Source organism: Nycticebus coucang, chromosome 2 (genome assembly GCF_027406575.1).
Source record: "Nycticebus coucang isolate mNycCou1 chromosome 2, mNycCou1.pri, whole genome shotgun sequence".
NCBI classification, from domain to species: Eukaryota; Metazoa; Chordata; class Mammalia; order Primates; family Lorisidae; genus Nycticebus; species Nycticebus coucang.
In genome coordinates, this window is record NC_069781.1 from 144,073,371 (window position 1) to 144,093,795 (window position 20,425).

At 42.3% G+C, this 20,425-nt stretch overlaps 1 protein-coding gene across 11 annotated transcripts in view; it reads right to left on the reverse strand.

Moving 5' to 3' along the window:
- HERC2 (HECT and RLD domain containing E3 ubiquitin protein ligase 2) overlaps positions 1 to 20,425 on the reverse strand; it is a 275,737-nt gene that overhangs the window by 151,703 nt on the left and 103,609 nt on the right. For all 11 annotated transcript variants that reach the window (XM_053582031.1, XM_053582025.1, XM_053582027.1 and 8 more), the window contains 7 exons: positions 9,922 to 10,022; positions 9,294 to 9,450; positions 7,642 to 7,752; positions 6,945 to 7,116; positions 4,913 to 5,086; positions 1,845 to 2,033; positions 803 to 954 (listed from right to left, as the gene is read on the reverse strand). In XM_053582031.1, the coding sequence (XP_053438006.1) occupies positions 803 to 954; positions 1,845 to 2,033; positions 4,913 to 5,086; positions 6,945 to 7,116; positions 7,642 to 7,752; positions 9,294 to 9,450; positions 9,922 to 10,022 (1,056 nt within the window). The remainder of the gene's footprint in view (positions 1 to 802; positions 955 to 1,844; positions 2,034 to 4,912; positions 5,087 to 6,944; positions 7,117 to 7,641; positions 7,753 to 9,293; positions 9,451 to 9,921; positions 10,023 to 20,425) is intronic.

The following is a 20,425-nucleotide window of genomic DNA, read 5'->3' on the forward strand; positions in this document are numbered from 1 at the left end:
TCATTTATATTAAATTTGAGACAACACAAAATAATCGTGACAGAGGGCAGATCCGAGGCTGCCAGGAGCTGGAGGTGGGCAGCAGGACCAACAGAAAAAGAGTTCCGAAACAGTGGAAATGCAATACATCTTCATTGTGGGGGCACCGACCACGTGCATTTGCCAAAACCCATCCAAGCATATACTTCAAACTGATTCATTCCTTGTAAGTTAACCTCACAAAGCTCAGTGGGGTCAATTCAAATCCTGCAGCTGCACATTCCCTGCTCAGAGCTCTGCCCTACATGACCTGGGCTTGCTGGTTCACCATGTACATGCATCCTTAATTCTAACTCTATGCCAACGCTCTCCCCAGCAGGCTCCACTCACAAAACAAAGCATAAGAAGGTTCCCATCACTATAAGGAAACTACCAGAACTCTTAACTTTTACAACCTGGCATTTATAACAAGCTTTATTTCTGTTCTCTCACTGTAATCAAAATATTGAGAAACTTGATTTTTGTACTTGTGGAAAAGATGTTATGGTTCAAGGAAAGAGCAAAGTGTGTGAATGAAGGGACAGCAGTGGGATGTGCTTCAGAGAGCTCTGACGATAGGGGGTGGGTTTCAGTAGATGAAACAGGAGGAGCACATAGCTGGCTATAGCTGAGCAAAGAAGTGGGAAGCCGATCAGTGCTGCCCTCAACTCGTGGGCGCACCGTGGTGCCACCCCACCCAGACACGCTTTGTACATTCCATCCTGCTCAGGACACAGTACTCTGAAAGGACAGGGTGTCAGTTATAGGAGTGTACAGTACATACACAGTGTCCCCATGGCCCAGCCGGCCGCCATCCCCACAGCCCCAGGAGTACACCTCTCCTGTGGCTGCCAAGGCCAGGTAGTGATGACCATCAGAATGGGCAGCAATTTTTACAATGTTTCTGGAGGCAAGTCCCTGAACCAGCTGTGGAGCCTAAAAGAGTAAAAATAGGAAGAAAATTAGTCATCAGTCCAAGAATAAGTTAAACAGCTTAACCCTGCTCCATCGCACATCCCCCATGAACAACTCTACTCTAACTGAAAAGATATGAGCCTCTGGCAGCTGCATGGCCAGTTCTCCAGCCCCCCTACCTGGTACCGACAGAAGGGTGGGCAGCCCCCAGTGTTCCGCAGTGTGACCAGTGCCTACTGGGGCCATGCTGGGCCACACTGCGGAGGGAACAGCCAGCCAGTGGAAGGGGCACCTTCTTGTAAAGGAAACATGAACAACCCAATGTGTCATCATCCCCATGAAGCCTGATTACCTCACTTGTTACCTCCCCAGCCCCCAAGTCAAATGAGTTTACACGTGAGAAGTCACTTTGCAACAGGAATAATGACCAGCTATGCATTTCCTTTTCTTTTTTTGACAGAATTTCACTATGTCACCCTCGATAAGAGTGCTGTGGCATCACAGCTCACAGCAACCTCTAACTACTGGGCTTAAGCGATTCTCCTACCAGGTAGCTGGGACTACAGGTGCCCACCACAATGTTGCTATTTTTGTTGTTGTTGTTGCAGTTGTCATTGCTGTTTAGCTGGCCCAGGATGGATTCGAACCCGCTAGCCTGGGTGTATGTGGCCGGCGCCCTACCCACTAAGCCACAGGTGCCACCTCAGTCATGCATTTCACTGTAAGGAGTTCCTAATGATCTTAACAGCCCAAATTCTTGACAGTAATAATTAAACTTAGATTATTAAACAAGACTGATAACATACAATGAGCAGCTGCTCATCAATCCTTTGAAGTCAAACAACTAGCAGCCATAGCAGAGGCCCCGCCAACCAAGGGGACAGTGCTGGCAAAACACCTAGGACACCCACCAGTGTGTCGCTATTGTAGGCCTGCGTGTACACACGGCCGTTGCGTGACAGGATCAGGAAGCGCTTCTCCGCACAGGCAATCTGCGTGATCCCCAGGCTGGCCAGGCCTTCACACTGGATTGGACCAATCACGTTGGCATAGTATTTCCATCCTATTAACCCCCAACCGATGACCTCTTGCAGTGATCCCTGTAAGATAACAAAGTAAACATTTTCTTTACAGCAGCAAAAAAAATGTCTAGGAGTATCACTGAGATAATAAACCCCCCCCCCAAAAAAAAGAAAAGAAATTAATTCAAAACATCAAAATAACACATAATATTCCATATTAACTCAGTTAATAGGTAAAATGAGGTGACTGAACATATCTTTCCATAACACTGCATTTTAACACAGCCCAGTAAAAAATAGTACAAATGACCCTTAAATGTGTTTTAAAATGGTCAAACTTACACCAGGTAGTTTTGTGCTCCAACAGGCAAAAACCCAACTACCAGACTGGGAAACAAGTGCTCTGTGGATGGGGGTTACAAAAAGCAATCAACCCACACTGGGGCCACTGGCACCAGTGTGCACACACAGGCACACACACCCAAAGTCCAGCACCAAAACACTGTATGTATAGCAAATTTTTGGCAATAACCCAGAGTCCACCTTTAGGAGATAGGAGACACATTAAAAACAAAAAGACACATCCACCAATGGAATACTGAGCCACTACAGCAAAAGAAAGCAGCTCCATTTACTGATACAGAGCGCTTGCCAGGATGCAGGGGCACCAAAAGCCTGCGTACACACTTTATAACAAATTCCTTTTTTCCAAAGCTGTATTAAATTTGTAATACTCAAGTCACACTTGACTTCTGCAATCACAAGACCTGCTCAACGTGACTTGTGTTCATCTTTCCTTTTTTTTTTTTTTTGGAAACTGCCTTTATTCTATTAGTTGGAAAAATTAACTGGTACAGAAAAAAGTTCAGTCAGCTAGCGAGAAGAGAGAAACTGAGTGTCACACTGAGAACGGGTGGCTCCTCTGGAAAGGAACCTGGATACAGTGAGGAGAAAGGTGTACTGTGAATTAGTGCCAGATGCTGCAGTCCAGGTGAAACAGGTTATACCACCTTCCAAAGTGTCTAACTGCCTCAAGTGTGAAACCAATTCCTATTAGCCCAGCTCTGGAGATGTTCATCTTTTCTTATCGGTACATATAGAGTATTATAATTTTTTTTTTTTTTGTAGAGACAGAGTTTCACTTTATGGCCCTCGGTAAAGTACAGTGGCATCACAGCTCACAGCAACCTCCAATTCCTGGGCTTCAGCGATTCTCTTGCCTCAGCCTCCCGAGTAACTGGGACTACAGGTGCCCGCCACAATGCCTGGCTATTTTTTGGTTGCAGTTCAGCCGGGGCCGGGTTTGAACCCGCCACCCTCGGTATATGGGGCCGGCGCCTTACCGATTGAGCCACAGGCGCCGCCCGAGTATTACAATTTTAATATAGATTTTTTCTTTCTTAAAATGTGTACACCTCCTTATGGCACCAACTGTGTGTTTAATGAGCAAAACAAGCTACAGAAGAAATGCAACATGCCACCACTAACACAATGTGGACATAAAGTTCATCCATGTTATGTCCACCTGTATATTCAGTCCAGACAATGGCAAACGGTCATAGAAAAGACTAGAAAGTCAGGACAAGTAGGCAGTGAAACCGGGAGGAGGAAGTAGCAGTGTATCTCTGCCTGTAATTCTGACTTCTCAACTATGTGACTATATTACTTATTTGAAAAAAAATTACTATTAAATGAAATGAATATTCTTTATATTAAAAATTAAAAGCTAGGCTAGGCACGGTGGTTCACACCTGTAGTCCCAGCTCTTTGGGAGGTAAAGGAAGGAAGAGCACTTGAGCTCAAAAGTTCAAGACCAGCCTGAGCAAGAGTAAGACCCCATCTCTACTAAACATAGAAAAACTAGCCGGGAATTATACTCCTAGCTACTCAGGAGGCTGAGGCAAAAGCCCAAGTTTGAGGTTGCTGTGAGCTATGATCATACCACCACACTCCAGCCAGGGTGACAGAACAAAACCCTGTCTCAAAAAATGAAAAGAAGGGTGGTGCCTGTGGTTCAAGGAGTAAGGTGCCAGCCCCATATACCGGAGGTGGTAGATTCAAGCCCAGCCCCGGCCAAAACTGCAAATAAATTAAAGAAAAAAAAAAAAAAGAAAGAAAGAAAAAATGAAAAGAAAACAAAAGTTAAGGAGATGGAGAGAATAAATAAATTAATGAAAAGTTAGAGAAACCTGAGTTTAAAACCAGGATTACTCCATATGACCCCAGCCATGAACACATTGGGGGAACATGAGGTCCTTAGTGGGCACCCAAAGGCTCTCTGCACACACAGACCACTATTATTACCATCATTATTGTAAATATACAATAATTGACAATACCATAACTCACATTCCTACAGAGACAGCCCATGCTCAAAGCACAGAAGAGTCTCAGGGCCTCCCTGCAGAAGGTGTGATGCCTAGAGCTGTGTGGATACGAGCAAGCTCTCCAGGGACGCATCTCCTAAATCTCAACTTGGGACTGAGGGTGGGTCCTCAGGCCTTGTGCACCTCAGCTTGCTCACAACGGGCAACACCTTAAACTACAAACACGTTTAAAAACTGTAAGCCAGGGTGGCACCCATAGCTCAGTGGGTAAGGGCACCAGCCACATACACCGGGGCTGGCAGGTTCGAACCCAGCCTGGGCCTGTTGAAACAACAATGACAACTGCAATGACAACAACAGCAACAAAAATAGGTGGGTGTTTTGGTGGGTACTTGTAGTCCCAGCTACTTGGGAGGCTGAGGCAAGAGAATCACTTAAGAGTTTGGGGTTGCTGTGAGCTGTGAGCTGTGTCCCCAAGGGTGACAGCTTAAAACTCTGTCTCAAAAAAAAAACAAAACTGTAAGCCAGCTACCACCACCAATCCCAGAACAAGTAAGTCTCTACAGAGGCAGACAACCTAGGAGTGGCACCCACTGCAGACACACAAGAAGAACACTGTTCCCCCATTACCTTATGTGAAGTCGGAGAGCTGCACAGCGGGGGCATACAGGGCGTGGCCAGGCGGTCTAAATGGGCCATGACAATAACCGCTGTCTGCCGCAAATCAATGGCGAGCTCGTTGTCTTGTGGAAGGGTAAGGTACCGCAGGAAACTCTCATTGGGACTTAGGGGGCCAGACAAAAGCTAGATGAAAAGTAAACAAACATATTCACAAACAGTGGGAAAAACTAAAGTAACACAATTGGCCTTTAACCACTTTTTATATAATTTGGTACTAGCAGAGTTAGGGATTATCTGTAAATGTGCTCATTCTGGCCATCAGATAACAATGTTAATGACAATTACACATCTGCACATCGCTACATCTACTGCATAAATGTGCACAGCCTTGTTACTCCATAGGTGCAGACTTCACACAGATCACAAATACAACTAAACCACCCCAGAGAAATGCAGAGCGAGCTCCAAGGGAACACAGCACAGCACCTTAATCTGGCCTTGAATACTAAAACAAAAACAAAACCCCTTGTTTTAATCTAAATGTTGTCCATTCTGGAGAAAACTTAATTTCGCAAATTAAGTTGTAGTTCTAATTCTTCTAAAAGTAGAACAGCCTTATTATCATGAGTTTAAACACTGCAAAATAATAGCTAAATGAGGCTGAAGCCTGATAATGGAATAGCTACATCTTTCCAGAACAGCAAAATCTACCTTGTCCTTGCACAGAGCAGCACTCCTAGAAGTTTAGGCCCAGGGCCTGGCTCCCCACCACTCCCCCAGCTCAGTGTCCTCACCTGAACAGGACATGGTTGGGACCAAGTACAATGACAACTCAGGGGATGTGCCCCCCATAGTATCTAGCACATAGGAAGGGCGAAAAAGTGAGCCACTGTTGACCTAGGTTTTGTATAAGGAGTATTTAAAAGTGTGTATTCCAGACTTGGGTTTGTCTCACTGCTCTGAGTCCTCTCCATAAACAGGTCAGAGGAAAACAAGAGACGGACACTGACTGGCTGACCTGGGAGATGCTGGCCAGGACAGTGGCATGACTGCCAGCATGGACTCCTCCAATGTGGATGAAGTGAGAGTCCCCGCTAGACCTGGCTCCTTCCCACACCACCCTGAGCCACAGCCTTCAGCAAGGCCTCCCTGTGTTGTCACTTCAGTGCTCTGCACCTTCAACAGCATCAAGGTGTGCACCCTCTTCATCCCTCTACCAACTCAGGCCTTCATGAAGTGAACATGCCTTCTTTTACATCTTCCATAGCCACTAATACCCCTTCACAGCCACACACAACAAAGGTAGCTGCTGGGAACACGTAAACACTGGCCATATCCACCAAGGGCTCTGGCTCTGCCAGAGCAGCAGGAAAGCTGCACAGTCAACATGGCAGCAAACAAGTCTAAAGTATTTTGACCTTGTCCAGACACAAATTCCAGCCAAGCAGGTGGCTTCTGCCTTGAAATCCTAGCACTCTGGGAGGCCAAGGAAGGTGGAGTGCTAGAAGCTGGAGGGAGGCTAGAGCTAAAGAGTTCAAGACCAACCTGAACAGAGACCCCATCTCTACTAAATATAGAAAAACTAGCTGGGCTCATAGCGGGCACCTGTAGTCCCAGCTACTTGGGAGGCTGAGGCAAAGGGATCACTTGAGCTGAAGAGTTTAAGGTTGCTATGAGCTATGACACCACAGCACTCTATCCAGGGTGACAGAGTAAAACTGTCTCAAAAAAAAAAAAAAAAAAAAAAGACACAAATCCCAAAAAATAGACACAATCTAAAACAGACACAGAGCCCAGTCCTACACATCAGAGCTGGCTCTGGCCATGCATGGCCACACTGAAGGATCCTGATGGGCTCATGTGGTATCGTGCTGTGTGCACTGAACTCACACCACAGCCTCCCACACTTGTCCTCTCTGACTCACTCCTGTCATCACCACTCACCCCCAGAGACAACCCCTGCCATGACAAGCACTCTGATCCTGCTCACCGAAGTCCATTACTTAAAAAGCTGAAAGAAGAAGGCTGCTATGGGACTTACATGCATGTCTCCCTCTGCGTGAGGCGCGTCTTTACTGCACATTATGCTCTGGAACCTCTGCAGCAAAGGTAAAAGTGGGGCGCTGGTGCCCTGAGCAGAACGCTCGTTGTCAGTCTCCTGCGCCCCACAGTCCCACAACTGGAGCAGCAGCAGTATGGCAGACAACATTTGGCTAAAGGAGAAGATAGGTTTCCTAGTAAAAACAGATTAACTTTTTCCCAATGATCCACCCAAAATAAAAACAAATAGCTAAATAAAAGTGAAGAAATACTTTGGATATGAAAGGCAACTAAAATAATGACATAGAAACAATTCGTGGCAATAAAATCACTGAACTGACACCAAGATTTTGGCACAGGACATTTGCCATCTGTTCATAGAAAATATAAGATCAGTTAAGATGTTCAACTATCATTTGCTATAGGAAATTTCTAGAACCTTAAATTAATAGAATCATTCCCTCAAAATAGTTTTTCAACGGAAACTAAAAGAAAAAAAAAGAATACTTCCAAGAAAACTGAGCATTAAAAAGGATGTTAGACAAACATAAAGAAGAGAGGCCCTGGGACATGGTTCTCTGATTAAAGACCACCACATACCCTAACTGCAAAAAATTCAAGGAAAGGACACAAAGTGTAATGAATGTTTAGGCACAGAGGTACCCCTCAAAGTGTGCCCAGCCTATTGCACCCCTCACCTCAGTGTGCCCCTCTGCACGGCCAGCTCTAACAGAATGGCAAGGGCCAAGTGCTGGTCTTGCAGGGGGATGCTTCCTGGCCCTTTGGTCCCTGGAGCTCCATGAACATCCCTGAAATGAAAACAGTAGATGCAGGAACAAAGCAATGTCAGAGAAAGGAGCAAGCTTAAAATCTCACTGATGTGCTAACTACGTTCTCTCTCCCATGGAAAGGTATATATTTTTAATATCTTAGAATCAAGTTTCTGAGACATGGTACTCAAATTTATTGAGAGGTTTTAAAGTAGAAAAACAACTTTTGAAGATATACAGTAAAGGCTCTATAAGTTGACCACCCATAGGACTGTAACAAACTGGTCCATACACACAGGTGGTCAACACAAGGAACTAGGCCTACTGTACTAATATGTACAGTGGTCCATGCCCGGCCAATGAAAATTGGATCAACTTAAGGAGGTGGTCAACTATGAAGGTTCTACTGTATTTCATTACAAGTATTAATTCAGATACTATTACATTAGAACATACTCCAAGTTTCTGAAGCATAAAATAGCATCATTATTCAAAACATGAATAATGTTTTGAATGTTTACAGATATGTTTCCTGTATCAATGAAAGTGTAAGTATTGCTTGGTAGGCATAGTATAACCACAGCTGATAACAGAAGATCACTTGAGCCCAGGAGTTTAAGATGAGCCTTGGCAATTGGCTCCAAAAAAACTGGGAAAAAAATTATCCAGGCATGGTGCTGCACACCCTAAGTCCCAGCTACTAGGGAGGCTGAGGCAAAGCATACTGAGCCCAGAAGTTTGAGGTTATAGTAAGCTATGATCATGCCACTATATTCCAGCCTGGGCAACAGAGCAATATCCCATCTCTTAAAAACACTGTAAGATTATCAATAATCCCCTACAGAACTGGAGAAGAATCAATTTATAAAACCACCTAAGAATCCACAGGTAAATATCTATGCCTATTTTTATCTCAGATCAAAGAAATATTTTTAAACTTTTCTTTGTTACTCAATAATAAACAACTTATTTTCTTAACGCAAGGTTGGGGAGGGAGGATTTCATGACATCAGAGGCGCCAGCCTTAAGCTCTGTGGTGAAGCCTTTACCAGCACTCCCATGAGAAGGAATCACAGCCCGGGGGCACAGACACAGGCAGCCCTGATACATTTTTGATAAATGTAAAAACCTTAACAAAAACACACAGCACTCAAGACCAGAGTTCATGTTTTTTCTTGCAAATAATTCACATTTAAATTTTTACAGTAAAAAAACTAGCTGTTTAAAGATTTGTATCTTCAAACAGAACACCACCCATCACACACAGCAGTGGCTCCTGGTTATAACAGAGACCCACACAAGTGCTTGAACACTTCATGAATCACCAAGGTATAAGATATCTAAAACAAATACATGAATCACAAAAGCATATTTTATTTTCCATTTCATCCATTTGACCGCTTCCTTGGTCAAATCAACCCTTCTGAAAAGCTGAGAACAGAAGACTGGAATCACAGAGCTGAGGGTGTGCTGGGAGTGTAAGTGATTAAGTCTCCTAGCTCCAAGGAGAGAAATGCAAGAATGGGACTGAAGCACACTAGAACTTTTCCCCCAGGAAGGTATAAAAGGGAAGAACTCACCCAGTCACGACGGACCTGAGGAACCTGGTTGCTCTCTCTACCACCTCTAGCCACACAGAGGACACTGTGCTCTCATCGAAGAGTGAGGCCTCGGGAAGAGCTCGAAGGGCATCCAGGGACTCCTGCAGCAGCTCGCTGCACAGGTCCGCATCCTCACCTGGGCACACATACACATCAGAGGAGGATGCTCACTCCCCTCACTCTCCCGGTGGGCTTCCCACCCCTCAGAATTTGTCACTGTCACTTTTCTAATCTCTGATACATCAAAAACTAACACAGCTGCCTCAAACTCAATTCTGTATCTTATGGCTCTCACATGAGCAATACTAACTTCTACAAATAAATTAGGACTGAAGTATTCAATGACAATGGTTTGCCTAGGAGCAAGGGTATTCATGCACTCTTTTTTGATCTTGTAAGCATAGTACTGAAAAGTCAACCAGACTCTCAGATTCTCATTGAACAAACAAGGAAACAGAGAAAGAAAATGGAGGTACTCAGCCCAAGGACATGTTGGCAGGCTGAGCACAGCACACAAACCTCCCTCTGTGTCAGGGAGCAGGACAGACAGGACAGTACACAAACCTCTCGCTCTGTCAGGGAACAGGACAGCATGCTGGGCACATACCTGACCTCCAGGCCCGACGTAGGAATGCAAAGGCAAATGAGAGAGCTGCACGGGACCCGACGCGGGCAAGTCCTTCCACCCCTTTCCCAGCAGGCCGGGAGCTGGGGACAAAACACGTGTGGTGGTAACTGGTCAGTCAGAGGAATGCGCAAATACTAAAATAAAATACATAATATGACAGAATTTGTAGCAAAATGTGATCAATGGTTTTCTTTAGATGGTAGGCTCACAAGTGATTTTTAGTTTCATTTTTTAAAACCTTTTATCAGATGTCCTTCATAAAGGACAAGTCTTTCTTTAAAGGGAAAAAAAAACATTTACAACTAACTGTAAATAACTTAGATAAGTGCTTGAAAAATAACAGGAGGGGGAGGCACGGCGGAGGCAAGATGGCTAACTGAACCCAGCTTTCCACAGAGGCTCCCATCCAGAAGGAGAGTTAAAGGACAGAAATTTAGCAAGTAACCTGGTGGATTAGAGCTGCACCAAGAGAGAAGGTTGAAGAATGCGCATCAACCCTGCTAAGGTGAGCTGCAACCCCAAAGATACAAACAAAAGGTACAAAATCCATCACCAAGAGGACGGGAGTCCCCTCCCCCATGAGAACGGCTCGGAGTGGCCCATAAACAAATGAGCAGAGTTCACAGATCCTCCCATTATATTCCACAGGAGAGACCCTCTAAAAACTGGACCTACTTCCCCTACCAGGGTACCATGGCGCTCTCCTGTCAGGCATAAAACTGTGTAAAACAGTATATATTCTCTACCTGCAATTTTGAGCTCCCAGCACTCCCCTATCACTCTCACTCTGAGGTCTGGAGGCCTGTCCCCCAGGAGTCCAGATTCTTGAGTGATTTCTCGAGGGGTGTGGACAGGGACAGGACTGTAGCTGGTCAGTCGGATGAGAGGGAACCACACCAGAGCAGCACTGCCCTGAGGTGCAAAGCAGCAGCCATTTTTGGTAACAATAGGGCTCACCCCGGGATATTCCAGAGTCACACCCCCGTCTCTCTGGGCAACCAGAGGAGGTTGGGCATCTTCTCAAGTGCCAACCACCTCGGAACAGATCTGGGATGTAAACGTAGGCCCCATGAGTAAAGGGTTTGCCTGAGGCGGTACCCGCCTGGATGGAGCGCAAGAACTAGAAAACGCATGCTCAGAGCCGGGAGATTCCCAGGGCGGGGCTGACCCAGAGGACCCGCTTTACTGAGCTTAAGAGGCATCCGGCCCCTAGGGGATCATCTGCCTAAACAAAGGTGGTCGGGTAGAGGCTGGAACTCACAGGTAACTGTGCTGAGAATACAAACTACAGCAGCACAGACAGGGCATGAGGCACAGGTTCTAGGAACTCCAAACATCTTCCCTTCTGCAGGGGAATTTAGCAGAGACAGAAACAAATTCCCACAAAGTTGTTCTGTTCTGTCAGTAACATCAATCAGGAGTGGGGCTGGAACTGAGTGAACACCCCCAGCCTCCATCAAGTGCCTGAGGTTGTCGGGCGTCATCTCCCCCTGCCAGATAGAGGCAGAGAGCAGCGGCCAGGCAGAGGAGACATAGATCTCCTTGTGATTTAGGCAGGTGCAAACTCCTGGAGTATCTACTCATTGGAGGCAACAGGGTCACAGCCCTGCAGGGTTATCAGCGACTGGATGTGACAGAGGTACAAGGTGGGGAAGGAGGCATCAATCTTCCCAGACTAATCTATTTGCTGGGTGGGTCAGCCTGACCTCACAGAGCACCAGAGCAAGTCATATTTGAGTTGTCAGCAGACCCCTGCAATCCAGTTGCCAGAGACCTTTTAAACTTTTCCACCTGAGACTGGTCCTGACTGAGACAACTTGACTTGGACCTTTTTAATTGAGCCAATTGCCTGAGGACTATCCAAGTGGTGCCCTGGGTGTGTGGTTGTAAGAAGGTTTGATTTTCCCTTTCCAATTGTTGCCTGTGGGGGGTAAGGTAACTTAACTGCTCGTATTTCTCCACAGCAGAAACTTCAACTCAGAGTAACTGTTTCACTAGGGTCGGACAAAGACAAGCTGAAAACAAGACAGAGCCACTTAGCCCCACCACATCAAATAGGTCCCCAGTTTCTCAAGGCGTAGCACTGTATGGGTCCTCAACAAAGCTGCAGGGGAAAAGTCGAATGGTGTAAAATAATTATGGAACAGAATCGGCGGAAAGACTCAGGTAACATGAAAAACCACAGTAGATCAACTCTCCCCAAGGAAAAATATGGCAGATGTAACTGAAGATCCCATTCATAAACAGCAGGCTGCGATGTCAGAAATCAAATTCAGAATATGGATTGCAAACAAGATTAATAGAATAGAGGAAAATTTGGAATTAGAAATTCAAGGAGAAATTCAAAAGTTGAAATTACAAATTCAAGGAGAAATTCCAAAGTTGTCTCAAAAATGCAACAAATTTAAAGACAAAACCACCAAAGATTTTCTCACATTGAAGCAAGAATTTGTAGTCCTCAAAGATATGAAAAAATACAGTAGAATCCCTCAGCAACAGAGCGGAGAAAGCAGAAGAAAGGATTTCTGACATTGAAGACAAAGCTTTTCAAAGCTCCCAAACTCTCAAAGAGGAAGAGAAATGGAGAGGAAAAACGGATCATTCTCTCAGAGAGCTCTGGGATAATTCGAAGAAGGCTAATACCCGCTTCATTGGAATCCCTGAAAGCGAAGAAGTGGCTTCACAGGGCACAGAGGCCCTCTTCTCCATGAACTTATGAAAGAGAATTTTCCAGACAAGCCAAGATATTCTGAAATTCAGATAGCAGTTTCAGAACCTGAGCACGACTGAACCCAAATAAGACATGCCCCAGGCACACCATAATTAACTTCAGTAAAGTTAGTATGAAGGAGAAAATTCTGATAGCAGCCAGATGTAAGAAAACCATTACTTACAAAGGGAAGAATATTAGAATGACTGCAGATCTCTCTGCTGAAACTTTTCAAGCCAGAAGAGGGTGATCATCTACTTTTAATCTCCTAAAGCAAAATAACTTTCAACCCTGGATTCTGTATCCAGCTAAACTGAGTTTCATTAATGTTGGAGAAATTAAATACTTTAATGATATTCATATGTTGAAGAAATTTGCCATAACCAAACTTCAGGATATTCTCAGACCTATCCTCCATAATGACCAGTCAAATCCTCTACCACAAAAGTAAACTCACTCAGAAACTTTTGATCAAACTCCAACTTCCACAGTGGTAAAAGGATTAAAAATGTCCACAGGACTTTCGAAAACCTCGATACCCCAAATTTTACCAGACTTATCAATATTCTCCACTAACGTGAACGGCTTAAACTGTCCTATAAAGAGGCACAGGTTGGCTGACTGTATACAAAAAGGCAGGCCAGATATTTGCTGCATACAAGAATCACATCTTACCTTAAAAGACAAATATACACTCAAGGTGAAATAATGGTCGTCCATATTTCACACAAATGGTAACCAAAAAAAAGCAGGTGTTTCAATTCTATTCGCAGATACAATAGGCTTGAAACCAACAAAAGAATGGAAGGATAAGAATGGTCACTTCATATTAACGGTAATACTCAATATGATGAGATTTCAATGATTAATATTTATGCACCCAAGCAGAATGCGCCTCAATTTATAAGAGAAACTCCAACAGACATAAGCAACATGATTTCCTCAAGCTCCATAATAGTCAGAGATTTCAACACTCCTTTGGCAGTGTTCGATAGATCCTCCAATAAGAAGCTGAGCAAAGAAATTTTAGATTTAAACCTAACCATCCAACATTTGGATTTAGCAGACACCTACAGAACATTTCATCCCAACAAAACTGAATACACATACTTCTCATCAGTGCATGGAATGTACTCCAAAATCGATCACATCTTAGGTCACAAGTCTAAACTCAGTAAATTTAAAGGAATAGAAATAATTCCTTGCATCTTCTCGGACCACCATGGAATAGAAGTTGAATTCAGTAACAACAGGAATCTGCATACTCATACAAAACATGGAAGTTAAATAACCTTATGTTGAATGATAGCTGGGTCATAGATGAGATTAAGAAGGAAATCGCCCAATCTCACTAATGAACATAGACGCAAAAATTCTCAACAAAATCCTAGCCAATAGATTACAGCTTATCATCAAAAAAGTCATTCATCATGATCAAGTAGGCTTCATCCCAGGGATGCAAGGCTGGTTTAACATACGCAAGTCTATAAACGTTATCCACCATATTAACAGAGGCAAAAATAAAGATCACATGATCCTCTCAATAGATGCAGAAAAAGCATTTGATAAAATCCAGCATCCTTTTCTAATTAGAACACTGAAGGGTATAGGCATAGGTGGCACATTTCTAAAACTGATTGAAGCTATCTATGACAAACCCACAGCCAATATTTTACTGAATGGAGTAAAACTGAAAGCTTTTCCTCTTAGAACTGGAACCAGACAAGGTTGTCCTCTGTCACCTTTACTATTCAACGTAGTGCTGGAAGTTCTAGCCAATACAATTAGGCAAGACAAGGAAATAAAGGGAATCCAAATGGGAGCAGAGGAGGTCAAACTCTCCCTCTTTGCTGACGACATGATCTTATACTTAGAGAACCCCAAAGACTCAACCACAAGACTCCTAGATGTCATCAAAAAATACAGTAATGTTTCAGGATATAAAATCAATGTCCACAAGTCAGTAGCCTTTGTGTACACCAATAACAGTCAAGATGAGAAGCTAATTAAGGACACAACTCCCTTCACCACAGTCTCAAAGAAAATGAAATACCTAGGAATATACCTAACGAAGGAGGTGAAGGACCTCTATAAAGAAAACTATGAAATCCTCAGAAAGGAAATAGAGGATATTAACAAATGGAAGAACATACCATGCTCATGGATGAGAAGAATCAACATTGTTAAAATGTCTATACTTCCCAAAGCAATCTAACTATTCAATGCCATTCCTAGCAAAGTACCTACATCGTACTTTCAAAATTTGGAAAAAATGATTCTGCATTTTGTATGGAACCGGAAAAAAACCCGTATACCTAAGGCAGTTCTCTGTAACAAAAATAAAGCTGGGGGCATCAGCATACCAGATTTTAGTCTGTACTACAAAGCCATAGTGCTCAAGACAGCATGGTACTGGCACAAAAACAGAGACATAGACACTTGGAATCGAATTCAAAACCAAGAAATGAAACTAACATTTTACAACCACCTAATCTTTGATAAACCAAACAAGAACTTACCTTGGGGGAACGACTCCCTATTCAATAAATGGTGCTGGGAGAACTGGATGTCTACATGTAAAAGACTGAAACTGGACCCACACTTTCCCCACTCACAAAAATTGATTCAAGATGGATAAAGGACTTAAATTTAAGGCATGAAACAATAAAAATCCTCAAAGAAAGCATAGGGAAAACACTGGAAGATATCGGCCTGGGGAAATAATTCATGAAGAAGACTGCCATGGCAATTGCAACAACAACAAAAATAAACAAATGGGACTTCATTAAACTGAAAAGCTTCTGTACAGCTAAGGAGACAATAACCAAAGCAAAGAGACAACCTACACAATGGGAAAGGATATTTCCATATTTTCAATCAGACAAAAGCTTGATAACTAGGATCTATAGAGAACTCAAATTAATCCACATGAAAAAAGCCAACAATCCCTTATATCAATGGGCAAGAGACATGAATAGAACTTTCTCTAAAGACGACAGACGAACGGCTAACAAACACATGAAAAAATGTTCATCATCTCTATATATTAGAGAAATGCAAATCAAAACAACCCTGAGATATCATCTAACCCCAGTGAGAATGGCCCACATCACAAAATCTCAAAACTGCAGATGCTGGCGTGGATGTGGAGAGAAGGGAACACTTTTACACTGCTGGTGGGACTGCAAACTAGTACAACCTTTCTGGAAGGAAGTATGGAGAAACCTCAAAGCACTCAAGCTAGACCTCCCATTTGATCCTGCAATCCCATTACTGGGCATCTACCCAGAAGGAAAGAAATCCTTTTATCATAAGGACACTTGTACTAGACTGTTTATTGCAGCTCAATTTACAATCGCCAAAATGTGGAAACAGCCTAAATGCCCACCAACCCAGGAATGGATTAACAAGCTGTGGTATATGTATACCATGGAATACTATTCAGCCATTAAAAAAAATGGAGACTTTACATCCTTCGTATTAACCTGGATGGACGTGGAAGACATTATTCTTAGTAAAGCATCACAAGAATGGAGAAGCATGAATCCTATGTACTCAATTTTGATATGAGGACAATTAATGACAATTATGGTTATGGGGGGGGAACAGAAAGAGGGAAGGAGGGAGGTGGGTGGGGCCTTGGTGTGTGTCACACTTTATGGGGGCAAGACATGATTGCAAGAGGGACTTTACCGAACAATTGCAATCAGTGTAACCTGGCTTATTGTACCCTCAATGAATCCCCAACAATAAAAAAAAAAAAAAAAAGACGAAGGAAATTGCCAAATTTTTGGAACAAAACGACAATGAAGACACGAATTATTAGAACCTCTGGGATACTACAAAGGCAGTCGTAAGAGGGAAATTTATAGCACTGCAAGCCTTCCTCAAGAAAATGAAGAGAGAGGAAATAAACAACTTAATGGGACATCTCAAGCAAATGGAAAAGAAAGAATATTCCAATCCCAAACCCAGCGGAAGAAAAGAAATAACCAAAATTAGAGCAGAATTAAATGAAATTGAAATCAAAAGGATTATACAACAGATCAATAAATCAAAAAGTTGGTTTTTTGAAAAGGACAATAAAATACATAAATCTTTGGCTAACCTAAACAGGAAAAAAAAGAGTAAAATCTCTAATCTCATGGATCAGAAATGACAAAGACGAAATAACAACAGACTCCTCAGAAATTAAAAAAATCCTTAATGAATATTACAAGAAACTTTATTCTCAGAAATATGAAAATCTGAAGGAAATTGACCAATACTTGGAAGCACATCACCTTCCAAGACTTAGCCAGAATCAAGTGGAAATGTTGAACAGGCCTATATCAAGTTCTAAATAGCATCAACCATACAAAATCTCCATAAAATGAAAAGCCCAGGACCAGATGGCTTCACGTCAGAATTCTACCAAACCTTTAAAGAGGAATTAGTACCTATATTACTCAACCTGTTCCAAAATATAGAAAAAGAAGGAAGACTACCCAAGACGTTCTATGAAGTAAACCAGGAAACAAACCCAACAAGAAAAGAAAATTATACACCAATATCACTAATGAATATATAGATGCAAAAATATTCAACAAGATCCTAACAAACAGAATGCAGCAACACATCAAACAAATTATACATCACGACCAAGTCAGTTTTATCCCAGGGTCTGAAGGCTGGTTCAATATACGTAAATCTATAAATGTAATTCAGCACATACACAAATTAAAAAACAAAGACCATATGATTCTCTCAATTGATGCAGAAGAAGCTTTTGATAATATCCAGCATCCCTTCATGATCAGAACACTTAAGAAAATTGGTATAGAAGGGACATTTCTTTTGGTTTTTTTTAGTACTATTTTTAATTTATTTTTCTTTATTATTAAATCATAGCTGTGTACATTAATGCGATCATTTCTTAAACTGATAGAGGCTATCCACAACAAACCCACAGCCAATATCATATTGAATGGAGTTAAATTGAAATCATTCCCACTCAGGGCTGCCCATTGTCTCCACTGCTCTTTAACACTGTAATGGAAGTTTCAGCCACCGCAATTAGTGAAGAAAAGGCGATGAAGGGTATCCACATACGGTCAGAAGAGATCAAACTTTCACTCTTCGTAGATGGTATGTTTGTATATCTGGAAAACACCAGGGATTCTACTAAAAAACTCTTAGAAGTGAACAAGGAATATAGCAGTGTGTCAGGTTACAAAATCAACATTCATAAATCAGTAGTCTTTATATATACCAACAACAGTCAAGCTGAATAAAGTCAAGGACTCTATTCCATTCACAGTAGTGCCAAAGAAGATGAAATATTTGGGAGTTTACCTAACAAAGGATGTGAAAGATTTCTTTTTTTTATTGTTGGGGATTCATTGAGGGTACAATAAGCCAGGTTACACTGATTGCAATTGTTAGGTATTGCAATCATGTCTTGCCCCCATAAAGTGTGACACACCAAGACCCCACTCCCCTCCCTCCGTCCCTCTTTCTGCTTCCCCCCCATAACCTTAATTGTCATTAATTGTCCTCATATCAAAATTGAGTACATAGGATTCATGCTTCTCCATTCTTGTGATGCTTTACTAAGAATAATGTCTAACACTTCCATCCAGGTTAATATGAAGGATGTAAAGTCTCTATTTTTTTTAATGGCTGAATAGTATTCCATGGTATACATATACCACAGCTTGTTAATCCATTCCTGGGTTGGTGGGAGATGTGAAAGATTTCTAGAAAAAGAATTATAAAACTCTAGAAAAGAAATAGCTGAAAACGTTAACAAATGGAAAAACATACCATGCTCATAGCTGGGAAAAATCAACATTGTTAAAATGTCCACACTACCCAAAGCAATATAGAATTTTAATGCAATCGCTATTAAAGCTCCACTGTCATACTTTAAAGATCTTGAAAAAATAATACTTTGTTTTGTATGGAATCAGGAAAAAACTCAAATAGCTAAGACATTACTCAGAAATAAAAACAAAGCAGGAGGAATCACGCTACCAGACCTCAGACTATAATACATCGATAGTGATCAAAACAGCACAGTACTGGCAGAAAAACAGAGAGGTAGATGTATGGAACAGAATAGAGAACCATGAGATGAACCCAACTACTTACTGTTATTTGATCTTTCACAAGCCAATTAAAAAGATTCAGTGGGGAAAAGATTCCCTTATTTAACAAATGGTGCTGGTGAACTGGCTGGCGACCTGTACAACACTGAAACTGGACCCACACTTTTCACCATTAACTAAGATAGACTCTCACTGGATTAAAGATTCAAATTTAAGACTTGAAACTATAAAAATCCTAGAAGAAAGTGCAGGGAAGACTCTTGAGGAAATCGGCCTGGGTGAATATTTTATGAGGAGGACCCCCTGGGCAATTGAAGCAGCATCAAAAATACACTACTGGTACCTGATCAAACTAAAAAGCTTCTGCATAGCCAAGAACACAGTAAGTAAAGCAAGCAGACAGCCCTCAGAATGGGAGAAGATATTTGCAGGTTATGTCTCCGACAAAGGTTTAATAACAGAATCCACAGAGAACTCAAACATATTAGCAAGAAACGAACAAATGATCCCATCTCAGTGTGGGGAAGGGACTTGAAGAGAGACTTCTCTAAAGAAGACAGGCGCACAGCCTACAGACATATGAAAAAATGGTCATCATCCTTAATATTCAGAGAAATGCAAATCAAAACTACTTTGAGATATCATCTAACTCCAGTAAGAGTAGCCCATATCACAAAATCCCAAGACCAGAGATGTTGACATCGATGTGGAGAAAAGGAACACTTCTGCACTGCTGATGGGAATGCAAACTAATGCGTTCCTTTTGGAAAGGTGTTTCGCGAACACTTAGTGGTCTAAAAATAGACCTGCCATTTGATCCTACAATTCCTCTACTAGCTATATACCCAGAAGACCAAAAATCACATTATAACGAAGATATTTGTACCAGAACGTTTATTGCAGCCCAATTCATAATTGCTAAGTCATGGAAGAAGCCCAAGTGCCTATCGACCCACAAATGGATCAATAAATTGTGGTATATGTATACCATGGAATCTTATGCACCCTTAAAGAAAGATTGGGACTTAACCTCTTTCATGTTTACATGGATGGAGCTGAAACATATTCTTCTTAGCAAAGTATCTCAAGTATAGAAGAAAAAGTATCCAATGTACTCAGCCCTACTACGAAACTAATTTATAGCTTTCATATGAAAGCTATAATCCAGTTATAATCTAAGAATACGGGGAAGGGGGAGAGGGTGGGAAGGGAGGGGGGAGGATGGGCAGAGGGAGGGTGATTGGTGGGATTACACCTAAGGTGCATCTTACAAGGGTACGTGTGAAACTTAGTAAATGTAGAAAATAAATGTCTTAACACAGTAACTAAGAAAATGCCAGGAAGGCTATGTTAACCAGTGTGATGAAAATATGTCAAATGGTCTATAAAACCAGTGTATGGTGCCCCATGATTGCATTAATGTACACAGCTATGATTTAATAAAAAATAAAATAAAAATAAAAATAAAAATAAAAAAATAACCTCAGGGAGGCAATATTCCAGTAGGACTGGAGGCCAATGATGGGTAAACCTTATGCAGGAAAGGCAGGTGGGTGAAATGGAAGGGCATGGAAAATGACACTTGAACTCTGACCCTGAGCTGGGCCATGTTCACTTGGGCTATTCACAAGCCAGAGCATGTGAGGGGCCACTGTGCTCCACCTGTCCCCTCCCAGCCCATCCT